Source organism: Rhopilema esculentum, chromosome 7 (assembly GCF_057945365.1).
Source record: "Rhopilema esculentum isolate cy_ngs chromosome 7, ASM5794536v1, whole genome shotgun sequence".
In the NCBI taxonomy this organism is placed as follows: Eukaryota; Metazoa; Cnidaria; class Scyphozoa; order Rhizostomeae; family Rhizostomatidae; genus Rhopilema; species Rhopilema esculentum.
This window is the reverse complement of record NC_142821.1, coordinates 11,051,374-11,068,917: the sequence shown is the minus strand read 5'-3', so window position 1 is coordinate 11,068,917 and position 17,544 is coordinate 11,051,374. Positions and strand designations below refer to the sequence as shown.

General features: G+C 34.5%; 2 protein-coding genes across 2 annotated transcripts; both read left to right on the top strand.

The window, feature by feature from the left end:
- The first annotated feature begins 11 nt into the window (after window positions 1-11).
- Window positions 12-6,962, top strand: LOC135683631 (F-box only protein 22). Its single transcript, XM_065198943.2, has 4 exons — window positions 12-113; window positions 1,448-1,662; window positions 2,999-3,451; window positions 4,799-6,962. The coding sequence occupies exons 1-4, from the start codon at window positions 14-16 to the stop codon at window positions 5,237-5,239; spliced, it is 1,209 nt and encodes a 402-aa protein (XP_065055015.2). The 5' UTR covers window positions 12-13; the 3' UTR covers window positions 5,240-6,962.
- Window positions 6,963-7,888: 926 nt separating this feature from the next.
- Window positions 7,889-17,460, top strand: LOC148959983 (neuropeptide Y receptor type 6-like). Its single transcript, XM_089109246.1, has one exon. The coding sequence runs from the start codon at window positions 8,697-8,699 to the stop codon at window positions 9,705-9,707; it is 1,011 nt and encodes a 336-aa protein (XP_088965372.1). The 5' UTR covers window positions 7,889-8,696; the 3' UTR covers window positions 9,708-17,460.
- Window positions 17,461-17,544: the final 84 nt, after the last annotated feature.

Below are 17,544 nucleotides of genomic sequence, written 5' to 3'. Positions count from 1 at the left end.
AATTATGTAATTCATGAAATTATATAAACAGTACGATCATCAAAACGAGGTTGGTTTCCCTCCATATTTTAGTCTGTTGCTGCTGTTGTTCCAAAGAGTGCATCAAAAAGAAGGTAAGCAAAACTATTTCATTCTGTTTTATTTTCATTTAATAAAGTGCCAAAGTCGAGATTTTATGATTTAACTGTAGACAAGATTGTGTGCAAGAGCTAATTCAAGTATAATTTTATCCTTTTTGGTACCTACTTCTAATTCTAGTGTGCATCACGTTGTTGGTTACCTGCCATGTATTGTATGTTTTTCCAACTTTATAAACAGCAAAAAACATTGTGCCCAATATCAATATATTGGATCTGCATAATATTTATATAAAGATAGGAAAGGTAAATAGTTCAAGGTGATATCAGATGTGCATATTATCAGATTTTATGGCAAGCTGGTGTACTCCAGGCAGGGGGACAACGTTTTCAACCAGGGGCAACATTTGCAATAGTAGAATTTGAAAGCAACTTTCAATGGAGCACTGTTTATAGCATATCAGCACAGAACTGCAACTGTCCTGGTTCAACAGGCTCTCCTGTCAGATACAATGTTTCCTTCTTATCCTCTCATTTAGAAGTAAATTTGAACTAGAATTTCAAGGGAACAAAATTTTCTTCATATTTGCTGCAATTAAGATATGTCCTGTAAGGCAAAGGAACTATTCTCCTTCTAGTGCCTAACTTTGTAGCCAGCTTATCAAAATCAGGTCAAAGCCACTAGGTAAAGTAATGTATGTATCTATATACATGCCCATTGTCTGAACTTTTGTAAAATTTATAGCCGATAAAACTCCCAGGCGTACACAAACCAATTTTCTTTTGTGTGGTTGCAATTTAGAAACAAAATTCTTATTTTTCTTTTCTAATTTCATGCTCCTAAAGTAATACTACCTTAAACAGCATCAGGAGCATTCAGCATTGTAAAAGTCAATGTTTCAATAATTAAGATATATGAAGGTTATGTTTATGCAGGATAAGCCATGTTTTCAACAGAATTTGACTGGTCATGCTATTCTCAATTCAAGTGCATTCAAAACAAGCTCATCTCATCTACATGGAAACAAAAAGTTGAAGAAGTGAATTTCAAACGTGCAAAAATTGACTACTTACAGAAATGAATAATTAGATTGCATTTATAAGCTTTTTGAAGAAGAAATGACCATATGAAATAAATGACATGAACAAGAAAATTCTATGAGATTTAAAAGATACAACATCAAAGAGTTTTTTTGATTATGCACTGGTGACCCCTAAAATTAGCAGATGCTTATGTATTAGCAAATCAGAATCATTTCTAATCTAAAATTAAAGAAATTTTCTAAAGACCTTCCTGCTTTGCTACCTTCAACTTCCATAAATAGAAAGTTTTCTATTTTAAATTTTGATATTTTGATTTTTCTCAATAGCAATGAATCAGAATTTATTTGGTGATGTTGCTGAGATTTGCCTTACAAAGTTCCCAACCATTGTAGAGCCAATTTTGTCATATCTGAATGCAAAGGACCTTTCAGCAGCAGCATGTGTTTGCTCTTTTTGGAATGCATCTGCAAAACGAATTTGGCAAAAAAGAAAGTTCATCATAGCAAATTTATATCACAAAGAAGTAGGAGAGGAAGATGAGGTATGTTGAAAAAGTTGTTTTACATGTTCCTTGTTACCTATTTTTTTGGTCATACTTGTAGGATTTTCAAAACCTGTCCTACTTCTTCATTCTTGAAGAAGTTTTATGACATAAAATTTAACAAGACCCTTGGTTAATAATTTTTCATAATAACAGATTGTTTAGCCCATCAGCTTGGTTAACCCACATCTAATGAAACAAATAACACAATATGGTTTTGATATACTGTAAATGACTTAAGCACCCTAGACACCTGTTATCAAGTTGCTAGGGTAGGTGCTTAGACTAGGCTCTCTTAGTCAAGCCCTGGATGTCTCTCTGTGATATTATAATTCACTACTTCCAACATTATGTCTTGTTAATCATTCATCTTCTCCTGCTAACAACTTAGAAACTTTAAGATGGTATACCACATTGATTTTGAATGATTATACAATACCAGGACATCTTGTCAATAAAGGTTGTTAGACTCCTTTTTTCTGAAACCAACCTGTCTACATCAAAGCAAAAGTGTAGACGATAAGAGTTTGTTTTCTTTCTTGGACTCTTCAACTAGGTAGGAGATTAGCAGCTGTGATTGGTCAAAGATAAATAACCAATCAAATGCACTATCTTTTCTCTCACATTAATTTTAATCTGCATTTTTATATAAAGTTTCTGACTACCTTCAAATGAACATTTTTTAATGTTTATAATCTGAGAAGTGTTGGACAAATGACACTTTAATATGATATGTTTCTGTTGTGTTTGCTAACGATGGTTTGCATGTTGTAACGATGGTTAGCTATCAGCCGTTCATTTAGTACGCCAACTTTAAACAAATTATTTATTATTATTATTATATTATATGTTTTCATACAACTGTAGCTTACTTTCATGTTGTTGTTGATGAAGATCTGATGGAATCTGTGATTCTTGGGGAAGTGTTTGTGTATGTGAGCTTCTGCTGATTTTAGTTTGTACATTCATGTACATGTTATGTGGGGGTTGTACCAGATCAGGTTGTGCTGCCTGTTTCTTCCCTTCCGTGTAGGTGATGTTGTTTTTAAGAGTGTCGGAGTATCCGCTGGGTTTTAGGGCGTTTTTGTAGATGGGCTTGGCTTTGTTGAATTGGCTTTTGTTGCATGATCTATCAGATATTCTACTGTTGATTGCCAATATATATTTCTCTATATTTTTACTGCTGTGTGTCTTTTTGTGACAAATTGGCAGTACTTGAATTTAGTTACCCTTTTTGTGCAACTTTATTTGTGTTTAAGCAGAACCGCAAAGTAGCTGCCTTTTTTAATGAATTAGTGTAAGTTTGTAAACAACACATTATCATCTCAATTTTTAGTTATCGATGCAAGAAATGGGAGATATCCTTTGCAAAAGCATCAACGGTTCAGTCATATTTCCTTGTGCAGCTTTGATGTACCTGTCTCGCTGCGATGAATTTTTCTCTAAAAGACATTCAAAACACATTCGAAAGGTGGCCCAGACCGTAAAATCTGCTCTGCCAAATAATTGCAAGTTTACTGGAGGCCTTGGTGGAGGTGTTATCGGCCGTATTGGTTCGAAATCTTTGGAAGTGGAGCAAAGAGAAGGACTGTCAGTATTGTTGTTGCCTCGAAACTCTGGCGTTTTTATAAATGACTTTTTCTTTACGATGTCGGCCGTTCACGGCGCTTCGAAGGATGAATGGAGAAAGATGCTTGGGAATCCGAAAGACCATAAAGTGAAGTTGGTTCTTTTGAATGCTTGCTGCGAAGTTAATGGAGTGGAAAAAATACTGAAGATGATAACAAAGGTATGTTTGTGTTTATTTTGAATCATTCTGCATGGAAACTTTCATTGCGATTCATTTTTTCATTATTTATGCATAGTAGAGTTTGAATATAGTGTATCAGTCAAAAGGAATGAGTTTATACGGAATCTTGTCATGCTTAAGGGAACAATTGAGAAGTTTAACATTGCTTTGTTAATTACACGTCTAAACTGATCCAACTGATATTACCAAAAAAGCCTATGTTGCTGTAAACCTTAAAATAGCATAGCTTGTTAAAGTGCTCTGTGTCCTTCCCAACTTTTTATGCTCTGAGAGTTTGATGAAAGTTTGTTTCTGCTTTTCCGTGCAAAGTTGGAGCGTTATAAAGCTCAAATTCATAAAATGTTGAGGTAGCTTCTATTTTGTCTGAGTTACTCGATTTTTTTGGACTATATGGCCTGTACGATAAGCGCTGGTACGTTTTATAAGAGCGCTTTTTGTTAGAGATCTTAACGCAAACAACGAACTTCCGTCTTCAGTAAAGGAAATCTTATAAACACGGGCTATCAAAGCGTTCGTTCTGTCTTCTTTGAGTTTGAAATCAATAAGGTTCATATCTTCCTGTGAAATTCGATCCAAGTTTATGTGTTTATGTAGCATCGTGCATAATATCGTTGGTTCTACTTTTTTCCATGTAAAATCCATGCAAAAAAAGCTTTGAATGAAAGCTGGTATGCATGCTTTCCAGAACCTGAAAAGTTGTCCATGAAAGTTAGCAAATGGCCGTTTCCCGGCTGCACCAAAACACACAGTTGTAATAGTTTAAATAAAAGACTAAAAAACATGGTTACTCTTATAAGATTTTATGGGAAGAATATTCGTCTTTTCCCATTAGGGGGTTTAAAATTTGTCCATGACAGAGAAATTCCATCCCTGCTCCCGTGGATACTAAAAATACGCGAGAAGCAAGTGTTTGCCGACTGGGCAAAAAATTCCCAATTAAAAGCATCATTATCATCCCACCTTTCTTTTGATCTGCACCAGGATAAGGCACAATATGCCATCTTTTTCTCGTCGCTGGCGCCAGATATCCAGATATTTCATTCACTTAATTTTTCTTGTCAATCAAGAATTGACCAATCAAAATCCAGCCTTGAAAAAGGCTGCTGAAGAGATTTTCTTGCGGTGTAAGTGGGGGAGATTAGGAAGATTGGGAAGGTGATTTGGAAGACTGAAAGATGGGAAGATGGGGAAGAGAGGGAAGATGGGAAGTCGGGGTTGATGAGGAGGATTGGGAAGGAACAATTGTTGAAATATTGAATTCCCTAGACCTGTTTTCTGGGGAATTGCTCTGTTTCATTTGTGACACAGGGAGTTTGTTCATCATAGACCTTTGGAAAAGATGTCCTTATTGCTGGTGGACTTGTGGAATCAATTATTCACGGCAGTAAGATACACAACAGAGGCGTTTCTGGGCTGGTGTTTGCAGGAAATATGGCTGCCAGTTTGGTAATAAACAAAGGCCGGAAAAGCAACGAAGGGATGCGGGAAGAAGACAAAGAACAATTCATTCAAAGTCTACGGGGACTAAAAGAGTCCTTGGGGGCTGAAACCTATGATGTTATATTTATGTATTCATGCGTTGCACGTGGTTACAGTTTGTATCGCGAGGACAATGTCGAGACCACGTGGATATCTGAGGTATTCCCTGGGGTACCCGTTGTTGGAATGTTCGCCTTTGGTGAGATCGGGTATGGCCCTGATTTGGCCGAAGGCAGCAAAACAGGTCACCACGCCTATTCAACAGTGCTGTGTCTTTGCAAATTCTAAAGACATTTATTGGTGCAAAATATATGATTAGTCAAGCATCTAAATATCGCTCAGGAAAGGTACGCGAGAGCTGCTTTTTGAAAGTTACCCGTCCAGTTTTTTTCATAGATGGTTAGAGAAATGAATACACTCTTGCTACAAGAAAATAGAACTTTGTCACCTTTTGTTTATTGTAGAATTTATGTTTCTTTGCAGCTTTTTAAAATCTAGTTTGTAGCAAAAAGGAATTACAAGAAACTTGTGAAGTTATCACAAAAGCAGTAATCGAGAAAATTAGACACATTTTGTAGATATAAAATACAGCACTTAAAGAAACGTCGCAGTCATGACAAACACTGTAAAATTAAGTTTCCTCTTTCCAATTTCCAGCATTTTCTTTAAGAACCTGTGTAGAAAAATGAATTTGAATATATAGAAATTTAAGAGAAAATTTGAGTGAAACTTATAAGCCTTCTAAAGAACTTGGTACTAGTTGATGTATTTTGGGTTTTTAGAAAAATTTCTACGTGGGAGTCAGTATTGCACTAGCAAAATATTAAATACAAAATTTTCATAAGAAATATTTAATAAAAGCACGTCCCTCAAAATTATACAAGCTGAAGTATTATAAAATGTAAGAATATAAGAATGATTTTATTAAATTATATGTTTAAGTCAAGGTATTTATTTTGCAAATTTTATTAAGAAAGCAATTCCTGCATTACACACTTTTTTCTGCCATATTCGTAGATTGGCGCCCGCGATAGTCCTGGCAGTGTTGAACCCTTAGAATTCCTTTCGGCTAGAGGATAATCAAAAAGCTGAAAGGAAATAATATCTTTGCAAGCATTTTTTGTAGTATGTATGTTTAAAATATTTTTTCAACAATCAAGCATTTTAAAAACATGCTTTAGTCAATTTAAAACCAGCATTTTGGCTAGAGGATAATTTAAAATTTAGAAAAAAATAATATCTTAAAATAATAACACCTAAATAATACCTAAAAAATAATAACATTTGGTGGTGTATAAGTTTAAAATAGCTTATTTAAAAACAAACATTTTAAGACATGCTTCGGCCTTTCACATGATACTTGGCAGAGTATAAAACGTCAGAATGACGATCAAATATGCCAAGCTAGGAAATATTTTTAATAGGCAAGTGCCAATTTGTGCTTGCATTTCTGATTGGCCAGTTTTGAGCCACATCTAGGTATACGTATTTTCGTTTATTGTCCCGACGTTTTATACTCTCAAAGAGTTTCAGGAATGTTTTAAAATGTGTCCCTTTTTCCGAAGCATTAATAAGATATATCTAGTACCTATGCTTTTCTGTTAGATCATGATGTCGTGGTGTTATCATTTTTAAGGTATAATTCGATGACTAGTTGATACGCTCACAACACCATTGCTTTTTTTTTATTTTAAGTGGGACCTTATCGTATCTTGATAAACTCTGTTTTTTAAGTTACTTATTTTGAAGCTAAGCCGTTAATTATTTGTACATGTTAGTTGCAATTTGGTAGATCAATATTTAAATGGTAAAATTAACCATTTTTGTAGAGAAACATAGGATTAGATTCCCATTTATATGGACAACATATGAAACCAGTCTGCACTTAAAATGAGACCATCACTTTGAGAACTTGAATGAGTCATCGTAATGTCTACTCGAAGTCTGTAATTAGGCCATGCTAAATCTATCAAATCTCGTTCTCAAATAGCTGCAGATGCAATGCCATCTCGTTCTGCCAATAGAAGTTTTTGGAGGTTTTAATAGTTTTGGAGGTCTTGAAATCCTTTGAAGTAGTGCGTTCTATTTGTCTTCAATCATTGTACTTGTGTGCTATACCTGTATTGAACATGTGGAAGTTTCAAGCTCATTCTAGCAACCATAGCTTCTTCCCTTTACAAACAGCAGGAGTCACTGAATCACAGCTTTTCATGAAGCCTAATGGGCCTCGGCCCAACCCTAAAATAATTTACAAAAGAGCTTTGCCCATCTACCTAGTCATCATAACACCCATCGTGATGTGGTTTATCCCTCAAGTTCTAAATAGCTCTCCATAACCTGAAAGAAAAGAAGCTAATAGTTCTTGTCTTCTATGAATGAAATCTATGAATAGATCTATGAACGAAACCCTCACATCTTCCTTTTCAACCAAAGCCTTCTGTCTCTTATAAGCCATGTCTCAAAAATTCACTATAACAACTTGTAAATTATAATGTTGCATTCTTGAACTATGAAGTTTGTATTTAAAGCTCACTACCTTACCAAGGGTCGAAATATTATCGGATCTTGGGACCATTGGCATAGAAAATATATTAGCCTCCAGAAAGAAAACATCATAAAATTATTCAATAGTTTAGGAATGTTTAGGAGTTATGTGATGAGAGCAAGTTTGGGGGTCGACCTATACTTTATTAAATCTCCAATGTATAAGATCTGACAGCGGTAAAGAAATGGTATAGGAAAAGAATTTATTTGTACATTCAAAGATGGCTGATGTCACCGCTATCGGCAGAGCTAAAGATTTCATGTGTTTGAATACCAAAAGTTGACCATTTTAACTTTTTCCTATTCGTTTCCTGTTATAAGTGAGTCACCTTTGTTATTTTTATTCCCTATCCTCCCTCCTGTCTATTTGCATGTTTTTTGTAACACATGCAATGCATTTTCAATAAAACAGGGGGGTTTGTGCATCATTGATATTTAAAATTATTGTCACTAATATTATTATTGTCATAATTGACGTTATTATTATTGTCATAGCTGTCATATTTACACCTCAGTCGATATCACACAGTAACTTGTCAATTTCACGCAGTTTGATATCCCCCTGAGTAATAAAAAGCTTTTGATACAAATCTCTTTTGAAAAAGCTTGCGTATTCTTACAGCGAGTTAGAGTAGGTCCCTCAAAGGAATATAGAAGGGCAAATGTTTGTCTTCCCTTTTACTGGCAATCGCTCAAGTGGAATTTAAAGCTGTCATTTCAGCTGTTGGGCACACACGATTATCTATCAAAAACCGTAAATAATCTCAAAAATTACCCGTTCCTTTTACCAATTAATTGTAAAGCACATCTGAAATTATTCCTCCTCATCTACAACAAGAAGGTTCAACAATCAAAGGACAAAAGCAAAACAATCTTTGTTTATTTTACCTCTACTGCAACGATATCTTGCGTACATATTTACAAACACTAAGGCCTCGAACACCCTGGCAAAATACTTTCCCGTTTGTACAATTAAACTGTTTGATCAATAATGTTGATTGGCATCTTAGCTGCTGAGAATTGTGTCTTGTGTGCTTACAACGGGGTGTACACAAATGGATTCATGAACGTTGTCAAGACCATCAGATTGTGATTTTGGTTGTCAGTCGTTCCTATTCGGAGAAAATGTATCATTGAAAATTCAGGGCCAAAAGCAAGTCAGTGAGTTAAATAGAGAGCAAGACGCCATTTTTCCACGGCAATGGATGGCCTAACCATAGGAACAAGTGTATTTCTCGCCGTTGTATTCGTTGCCTCAATATTGGGTAATGTCCTAGTACTGGTAGTGCGTTTCGCCAAATTCAATTCTGGTGATTTCAATTCGTACCGGTTTCTTATATGTCATCTAGCTGCCGTTGATATTTTGTATGCAACGTATATTCCAATCGCCATTCAAACAAACTTAGCAAGTAAGTGGCAGTTAGGTACTTATCCATGCAAACTCTTACGAACTTTCAATTCTATTGTTTTAAATGTGTCGTTGTTCAATGTTGTTGCTGTGGCATATGAGAGATACAGGTCGCTCAGTAATCCAATCCGGCACAGGTGGACCATTGGTTTCAGTGCTAAGGTCATTTCAGCTGTCTGGCTTTTCTCAATTGCTATATTCATACCATACTTCCTTGCTTTGGCGGTAAGATACGATTTGTGTTATGATGAATACGTCTCCAGATCTTTTGCTCGCGGTTACGCGTTGACGCAGTTGATCATTGCGTATGTTTTCCCTATCACATTTCTGATTGTTTGCAACGTTAAGATCATGCTAATGCTGCGAAATCGAGCGGTCAGAGTTCGCGCGGCAAGTACAAGCATCATCACTACAGGTATCGACGAGCAAATGCAAGTTCGAACCAATGGAGATTTTACTCAGCAACGGATGACATCTGGCTATGAAGCGAATATTACTGTGTCGCAAAGGAACGTTGCCTCTTTTAGCAAGCAATACCGCACGGTCGTTAAAGTTCTTCTTGCAATGACAGTTACGTTTATTGTCATAAGCTTGCCTGGACATATCTATTACCTTTGTTTTGAGTTTCAAGTAGAACTCTCCTATCTCGCGGAATCGACACTTGTCACCTTAACCTACATATACTACCTTAATTGTTGTGCTAACCCTGTAATTTACAGCGTCCTGGACAAAAGGTTCCGCAAAGATGTCAAGAGACTTTTAATGCACGTTGGTCGAGGTTTGCGTCATAATCAAGTCATGTAATTGTTGAAATAAACGTCTTCCAATGGGCACTAGACAAGGATTTGTGCCGCCTTATGCAGTCATTAGGGATTATGCAATCATATGGGATTAAGGATTATCAAATTAAATACAGTGGAATAGACTGTCATCAGGGAAATTGTTCCAGTACCAAGAGGAACATTGCTTGCAACCGTTTTCTTTTGCATGTTAAAACATCAAAAAATATTTTTGCTGTTGTAAGCTTTGCAATTTTCTTTAAGGCAACGAGTCATGATAAATAGACTGGGTATACCCTAAGTGCCAAAATCCGCTGAGTCATGATTTCCATGACTGCGATGCTATTGGTTGACCTTGAACTGGTCACATGAACTCACCTCGTACTGATTAACATAACAGTTTCCATAATAGCAAGTTGTCAACAGCGGATGCAAATATCACATGAAATAGCAGCGATCACGCCGAAACCAAATGACCCCCTATAGAGAAAGCCTATTTACCATGGCTCAATGCCTTTTAAAGTGCAGGTTAATTTTCTTTGTTAGGTAAGCATGGGTTTCGAAAGAATAGAGATCTAAAAAAAGACAGACAAATGTAGTTATTGTAGAAATTTTGCTTGTAAAACTTTAAGAAAAGGCATCGAAGTTTAATTTTCTTTTTCTCTTTGTAAAGCATTTTCAATTAGCACCATAACAATTACATTCCAACGTTGGCTTTACTCAACAATTCGTAAGATAGAGTTTTTACTTTGAAATTGTAAACAAAAAAGCTCTTTAAGATGAAGTCTTGCTGCATATCTTTAGTATTTTTTGGAAAAATATAGCTGAATTTAGACTTGATATACACCTGTCTTAAAGAATTTGAAACTATGTAAGATGTCTAAGCAAGTGTTTGTGATCTAGGGTTGTAATGGAAGCCGTAATATTGCTAACCTTTGGATAAAATAAAAAAGGTTTTGTTGGAAAAATAAATATGAAACAATTGTTATAAGGATGTCTAATAACAGGGACTTTGAAAATTTAGGACATCCGAAAGCTCATGATTAAAATTTAGAATTCTGTCGTTAACACCTTGCGTTGCTCACCTGTATGAGAGTAAAAGAATACAATTATGAGCAAAAAAATGAGTCTCGTAAAAAAAGGGAAATATCAACCATATGTGAAATTTATGTCCAAGAATTGTTGTTTAGCCAAGAGTAAGAAATTTGATGCTTATCCAAAAGGAATGTCCTTTTCGTAACAAGGCTATTGGCGTAACGAGGCGGCTGTCGGCCTAGTCTTGTCAATTGAAAGTAATAACTATAGCATGAACAGATTAATTTGTGTAAGAGAGTACAAGCATTTGAACTTGGGGCTTTTATGTTGGCAAGCATGCAGGAACTTGAAAAAAACCTTGTATTATGTATTATTATCTTTTTTTATATTCATCTGCTCAAGTTGAAATGATTTCTGATGTATAAACAAATCAAATTATTTTCGGTATTTCCTGGTTTCTTAAACTCGCAAAGTTTGTTCTGTCTTCCAGAGGCATTCTTAAAAAAGCATACCCTAAAAAAGTTTCGCCAAAGACCCCCCCAAACATCTGGAGCACCAATGCCCAACTTCAAATTATTTTCTTTGGGGCAATTCCCTCTTTTATTGTGCCATTGTCCGTTTATCAGTGAACTGAGTAAACAATACTTTTAAATTAGTATTTCAAATGATATCTCGATCAAAACAAAATCATTCCACACATGCGAAAACAAGAATTACTCCTAAAGGTGGCAGATTCAGAGCAAACATGTTCTCAAATGGCCCAAACAATGCTTTTCTTTACAAAAGTGGAACTCGATTAACGGAAACTAATGTGCCACCTGTTTCTTAAGTTCATTAAAAACTAATGAGCAACCAGAGTTTTTTTACCAACCAGTGACTCCATGTTTTTGACCAAACGAATCTTGCAAATAATATAAAATACAACGTTGTCGACATATGAGCAGACAATCGCAAGATGGCTAGAAAACTAATGAAGTGTCTATGTTTTTGTATTTTATGTATTATTCTTGTATGAGGTTTCTCAAGTGGCTGTCTTAACTACACTTATATTTAATGTAAAAATCTTTCAAGAAGCAAATATCAAAGTGTATGTCTAGGCAGATTAGAAGCAACTTTATACCGAGTCGTTGGACTTGTTTATGAAGTGTTGGATAAGAGATATCAATGACAAGTCTTGAATGATTCTCTTCTGTTTTAATCAATAGCTTTATGGCGCTTGTATTTTCATATGAATAGCTTTGGAATTTAATATGATTTTTAAATGAACAGATGTTACGATGAATGAATATGCTCTAAGAACATTAAGTTGCAAAGAAAAGTACTTGATGTGGTTTGTAGCGAAAAATAGATTTCAAGAAATTATCAGTTGTGTGTTATATTTTAAGAAAGGCAATGTATCTTGTCTGTTTTATATCACTACATGTCTTCTTAATGTCATTTCAGTGATGTGCCTTAATGACGAAACAATTATTTGATACATAGAACTGCAAAAAATAAAGAGACAAGATTTAGGTCTTGTGAGTTAGGTTTTCGTTTGCTTATATGGAGTTACTTGAGAAAACGCAATGTGATTCCTTTATAAATTTTGTCTGGGGTCAGCAACCCTTTCTACTGTAAACAACAGCTTTCCGAACTTGAAACTGCAAATTTGGAAAGTTGTTCAAGCCAAAAGTGATATATAATATAGAGTTCTATATAAATGGCAACTTTATCCGTTCTATTGCTATTTCCTTTTTAATATTCAGTCAGTCATTTCAGTGCATTGCTTGATTGTTGTCATGGAAACCTTTTGCTCATTTCTGTGTATTTAGGCAAAAATCTTTGCGAGTGGTTTCAGCAAACTTCTAAATGAAAATTTAAATCGTTGAGTAGTGCTTCTGCACATACTTGCTAAAATAAAGTGATATCTGAAATACCATTTATTTTCATACAACATCGCAATAAATTCTTTATGAGTTAGCAAACACTGTGAATTATTTTTAGGCATCTATCCATTATGGTCTTTCACAAAGATATGATGAATTTTTTATGCCTAAAGAAAATAAATGCATATGAATAAAATCTTTTAGCTCGCAGATAAGCTATTGAATATTTACTTAGGTTTAATAAACATTAGATTTCCATAAGATTAAAGAAAAAGTCCGGAAATTTAATTTTTAGTTTTGCTAATCTTTTATTTAATCCAGTTGTCCTAAATTTTGGAAACATGACATCTCGCCGCCAGCTGCACGAGTTTATCTGGATAAAAGTGGTAGATTAGAAAAGTCGAAGGGAGCTACATGTTCAAAAATCTTTGATTGCAAGTCACCATCAACAACGTTTCGAAACGCCACTTTTTCTGCTCTGCTTTGCAACTGAAAGTGTTTTTGTACTATGAGAGTGATATAATAGTGTATATTTTCCTCTATTAAAAAGAGCGATTGCCTTCTATTTGTTTTATTTCTGAATAATTATTCCTATCCTTATGTTTTTTATTCTGCTTGTCCATAAACAAAACCAAAATATATAAAGAGCCATGTGAAATCAATCTCTTGTTTGAGACCAAGCAAAGGATGGAATGACTTGTTATTGTGCTAAGGGAACGCTTTCTCAAAAAGTGGATCAGTCATTCGGCTTCTTGTAACATTGTTCTTTATTACCCCCTGAGTTTTGGGATCTTGAAACTATTTTCATAGATTTTCATTGCTTTAGATATCTCAATTAGATATCACATTGGCACAACTTACATATTTTATTCTTAGTAATTTTTTCTTGGAGAAACAAAACAGAAGACTTTTCTATATTCGTTATCTTGGAATCTCTTAGTAACATACATAGCAACAAGCCAAATATTAAAGGTGAAGTTCTAAATTTCTTCTAAAACTTTTGCACCTGAATGAAGTTACAAAAAACGTTACTAAAAAGAAAATTTTCAAGTAGATTATGGCTAACAGATTCAGTATTAAAATATTTTTATATATTTGACACTATGTACAAAATTTCGGAAGTTAGTAAGTTTCAATGGATTCTTTGATAAGCAATTTCGTAAGATATGACGAGCAGATCAACCGATGTACGAAAAATAGATTGAAGACTAGATGTAAAATATAAAGTTTTTGACTTTTTGTCAATCCTCAGTGAAATTTAATCGTTTTGAACACTTCTTGCGCGGAAAGGCATTTGGCAATTTATACAATTAGTTTATGTGCTTAGTTAGGCAATAAAGAACAGATGAATAAAGCAATTTCAACAACATTGTATGCTTTGACGTGAATAACCCCTACAAGAAATGATTGTCGTACTGTTTCCTCTCAACAATATATAGCGTCAGGTGAATTTCCAAATGCAATTACAAATTTGTTCACTGTTGCTATTAAGAAGTCATTCAAATTCAAATTCAAATTCAAATTCAAATTCATTGGCATTCAGCAACTAATTACAGGGTACTTAAATTAATTATTATAGTAGTTAATACAGAATATATGACATCTATTTTAGCTAATAACAAATAAGTTGCCTTGGACGCTGGGAGGAACCGAAACGGTTTTCGAGCCTAGCGCCCTAAGTTGGTAATAGTTAATCATGCAGTATAACAGTAACAATGGAACAAGTAAAAGTTAATTACAAGTAGAAACTAATTACTAATAATTTTGATTTGAATTTAACATATAACAGAAGAAGAATAAAAACATATTAAGATTAAGATACAGATATTAAGAAAAAAAGAACAAAATACAAAGGGGCAAGAGGAGAGAACAAGGATATAAACGAAGGGGGGGGGGGTGACACGAGAGTTCTGTTCGTTTTCAGTTTAGAAATCGAAGAATGAGATATTCGGGTTGGTTTAAAGTAAGTGCATTTGGGTTTTATAAATATTTTTGCAGAAGCCAATTTCGGAGATGTTTTTGGAAGAGTCTTTTGACTGGTTTAGAGCGAATATTAAGTGGGATTTCGTTCCAGATTTTAACTCCATTGAACGTAATGAATCTCTTTTTAAGGTTAGTTCTTGCTTTGGGGATAGCAAAATTTTGTTTTGCAGCTTGCCGTGTATCATAGCTATGTCTTGATGTTGTTTTTTGGAAGAGCTGACAAAGAAAATCCATTTGCGTGCCTGTGTTTACGTCATACATAAACTTTGCACAGTGCAGGGTGTAACTATCATTGAGGTTTAATATATCAAATTTATGGTAAATTGGTTTGGAGCTTGCTGTGTTTTTAGCAAAGTTCATTATTCGTAGAGCTTTGTTTAGATTTCGGCCCATAGGTTTTAGGGAGGACAGATTTGCACTCCCCCAGTTAATTAAAGCATAGTTGACGTGAGGCTCGATAAAAGAAAAGTATAAGTTCCTTAAGATTTGTGGAGGAACATAATGCCTAGCCTTAGCTAGTATTCCAATGCCTTTAGAAATTTTTAGATTTACCTGTTGAATGTGTTGTTTCCAGCTAATGTCCTTATCTAAGAGTACACCAAGGTATTTTATACAATCCTTTTGAGCAATTGATTTGTTATTAATTGCTAATTTTATTTCATTTGTTTTATTTTTTATCGAGGGAGAGATTATGAGGAAGTTTGATTTATCAACATTTAAGGTCAGTTTATTGGCTACTAACCAGTCTGAAACTTTGCTGAGCTCATCGTTTACGATGAATTCTAATTGACTTAGATTCTTATGCGAGAAGAAGATACTAGTATCATCAGCAAAGAGGTGAAATTTTAGGATGTTTGACGAAAACGGCATATCGTTAATATATAGAAGAAAAAGCAAGGGCCCAAGGACACTGCCTTGTGGGACTCCAAATTTTATATTGCAGGATTCTGATAGAGTGCCATTTATGCATACTTTTTGTGATCGGTTTGTTAGGTAAGATTTAAACCAATTTAGGGTTATGCCTCTTACTCCATAATATTCAAGCTTGTAGATTAGTATATTGTGGTCAACAGTATCAAAAGCTTTAGCAAAATCTAGAAAGATACAAGTTGAAAACTGTTTGTTTTCAACAGCATTTACTAACTGTGTACAGACGTCGAGTATGGCAAGAGAGGTTGATTTGTTTTTTTGGAATCCAAACTGGTGATTAAAAATTATTTTATGCATATCAAGGAACTTTATTAGTCTGGCATGCATTAATTTTTCAAATATTTTATTAAAAATAGGAAGTAGGGAGATAGGTCGGTAGTTTGTAACTTCAAGTTGAGACTTTCCCTTGTAAACGGGCACTACTTTAGCATATTTCAGCATAGTAGGATAGACTCCCGAGCTAAAGGATTCATTGATTAGATCTGTCAATGGTTCTTTTAAAGAATTGCCAATACATTTGATAAGTTTTACGGGTACATCATAAGCATCTGGGGCTTTAGACTCATTTAGCCTTCCTAGTTCATCATGAACTTCAGAAGGATCAACTGGTGATAAAAAAAAGCTAGCAGCATTTGGCTGTGTTAGATAATCTTTATAGTGACTATTTGCCGGACTTAGTTTATTTACAAGATTTTGGGCGATATTAGTAAAGAAATTGTTGAAAGCATTTGCTACACTTTTACGATCCGATAACAAGCTACCTGCAATATTCAATTGGAAGCTGCGTGAATTTTTTGCTTTATTTTTATGAAGAAGGTCGTTGATGCCTTGCCAAATTTTTTTAGAATTATTTTTATAAGTTTCAAAATAGGACAAGTGATACAGTTTTTTGCTCAGTCTTATGACGTGATTTAGCTTGTTTTTGTAAATTTTATAACGTTGGAACCAGAAATTGTCTTTAGTTTTAATAAACTTTTTATAGAGTGAATTTTTAGTTGAAATAGACTTTAAGATACCGTTGGAAATCCAGGGTTTAAGCTGTTGTTTACGTTGTCGTCTGGTTCTTTGTCTCATTGGCCAAGAAGTAATCATATTTATACAACATACTACTTCAAAATGGCAGATTTGCTTGAATCTGTGCAGTTCTCAATGTTTTCAATTCTTGAGATCAGCTAACAAAATTTCTTGAGTTGACGAATAACAAAGTCCTTGGAAACACGTCCCAGTCTTCTTGGCCTAGCACCATTGCAGTGTTATGTTGCTAAGTAACAATATAGACGACGCGGACGGTCGTTACTGGCAACGTGCAAGGAAACACTGATTTGATCGGGGTCATAATGTAATGAGGAGAAAGTCTTGGATTTTAATGTTTTTGTTGCATTTTAAGAATAAATTTTGAAATTAATGTATATTTTCTATTTATTTTTATAATGATAACAGTAAACGGATGCAAATCCTGTTATATTGACTTTTTCAATTTGACCAATGTTGATCATTTCAAGATGATTATTTCAAGTTGACTAACTGACGACAAGTCTGTAACTAGAATACTGTTTTTGTAGATTGACACCTTGGGACAAACCTTCTCGTTAATCCCTAAATCTTATCATGTCTCTAAAGCATGTTTTACAGCTCCCAGCTGTACAAAAATCATCAATATCCCACCTTTTACTGGTTTTTCAAACGAAGCAATGGTTTAGAGCTTTAAAGAAGAATATGTAATTCTTGGTGTGGCAAATTTTTGCACAATTCTAAAGAAAGCAGCATCTGGTGGAGACATTGGTGAGATTTCTCGGATTAACCTTTGCAACAGTAGTATCCTGTGGTATATTTTTTATAACCACACGGGCTCATCAAGATTTGGATGACAAATTTAAGCCAAAGTGTACAACTAAATAGGCATTGATCATCTTCAAACCACAGCCATTGAATGTAGTCAATTCAACTTGACTTTGGTGCCTATTTATCAAAGTCATTTGCATTCATTTCTAGTCAATTGCAATTAGAAATTTTGAATAGCATGAATATTTAATAGTATGATATTTGGGA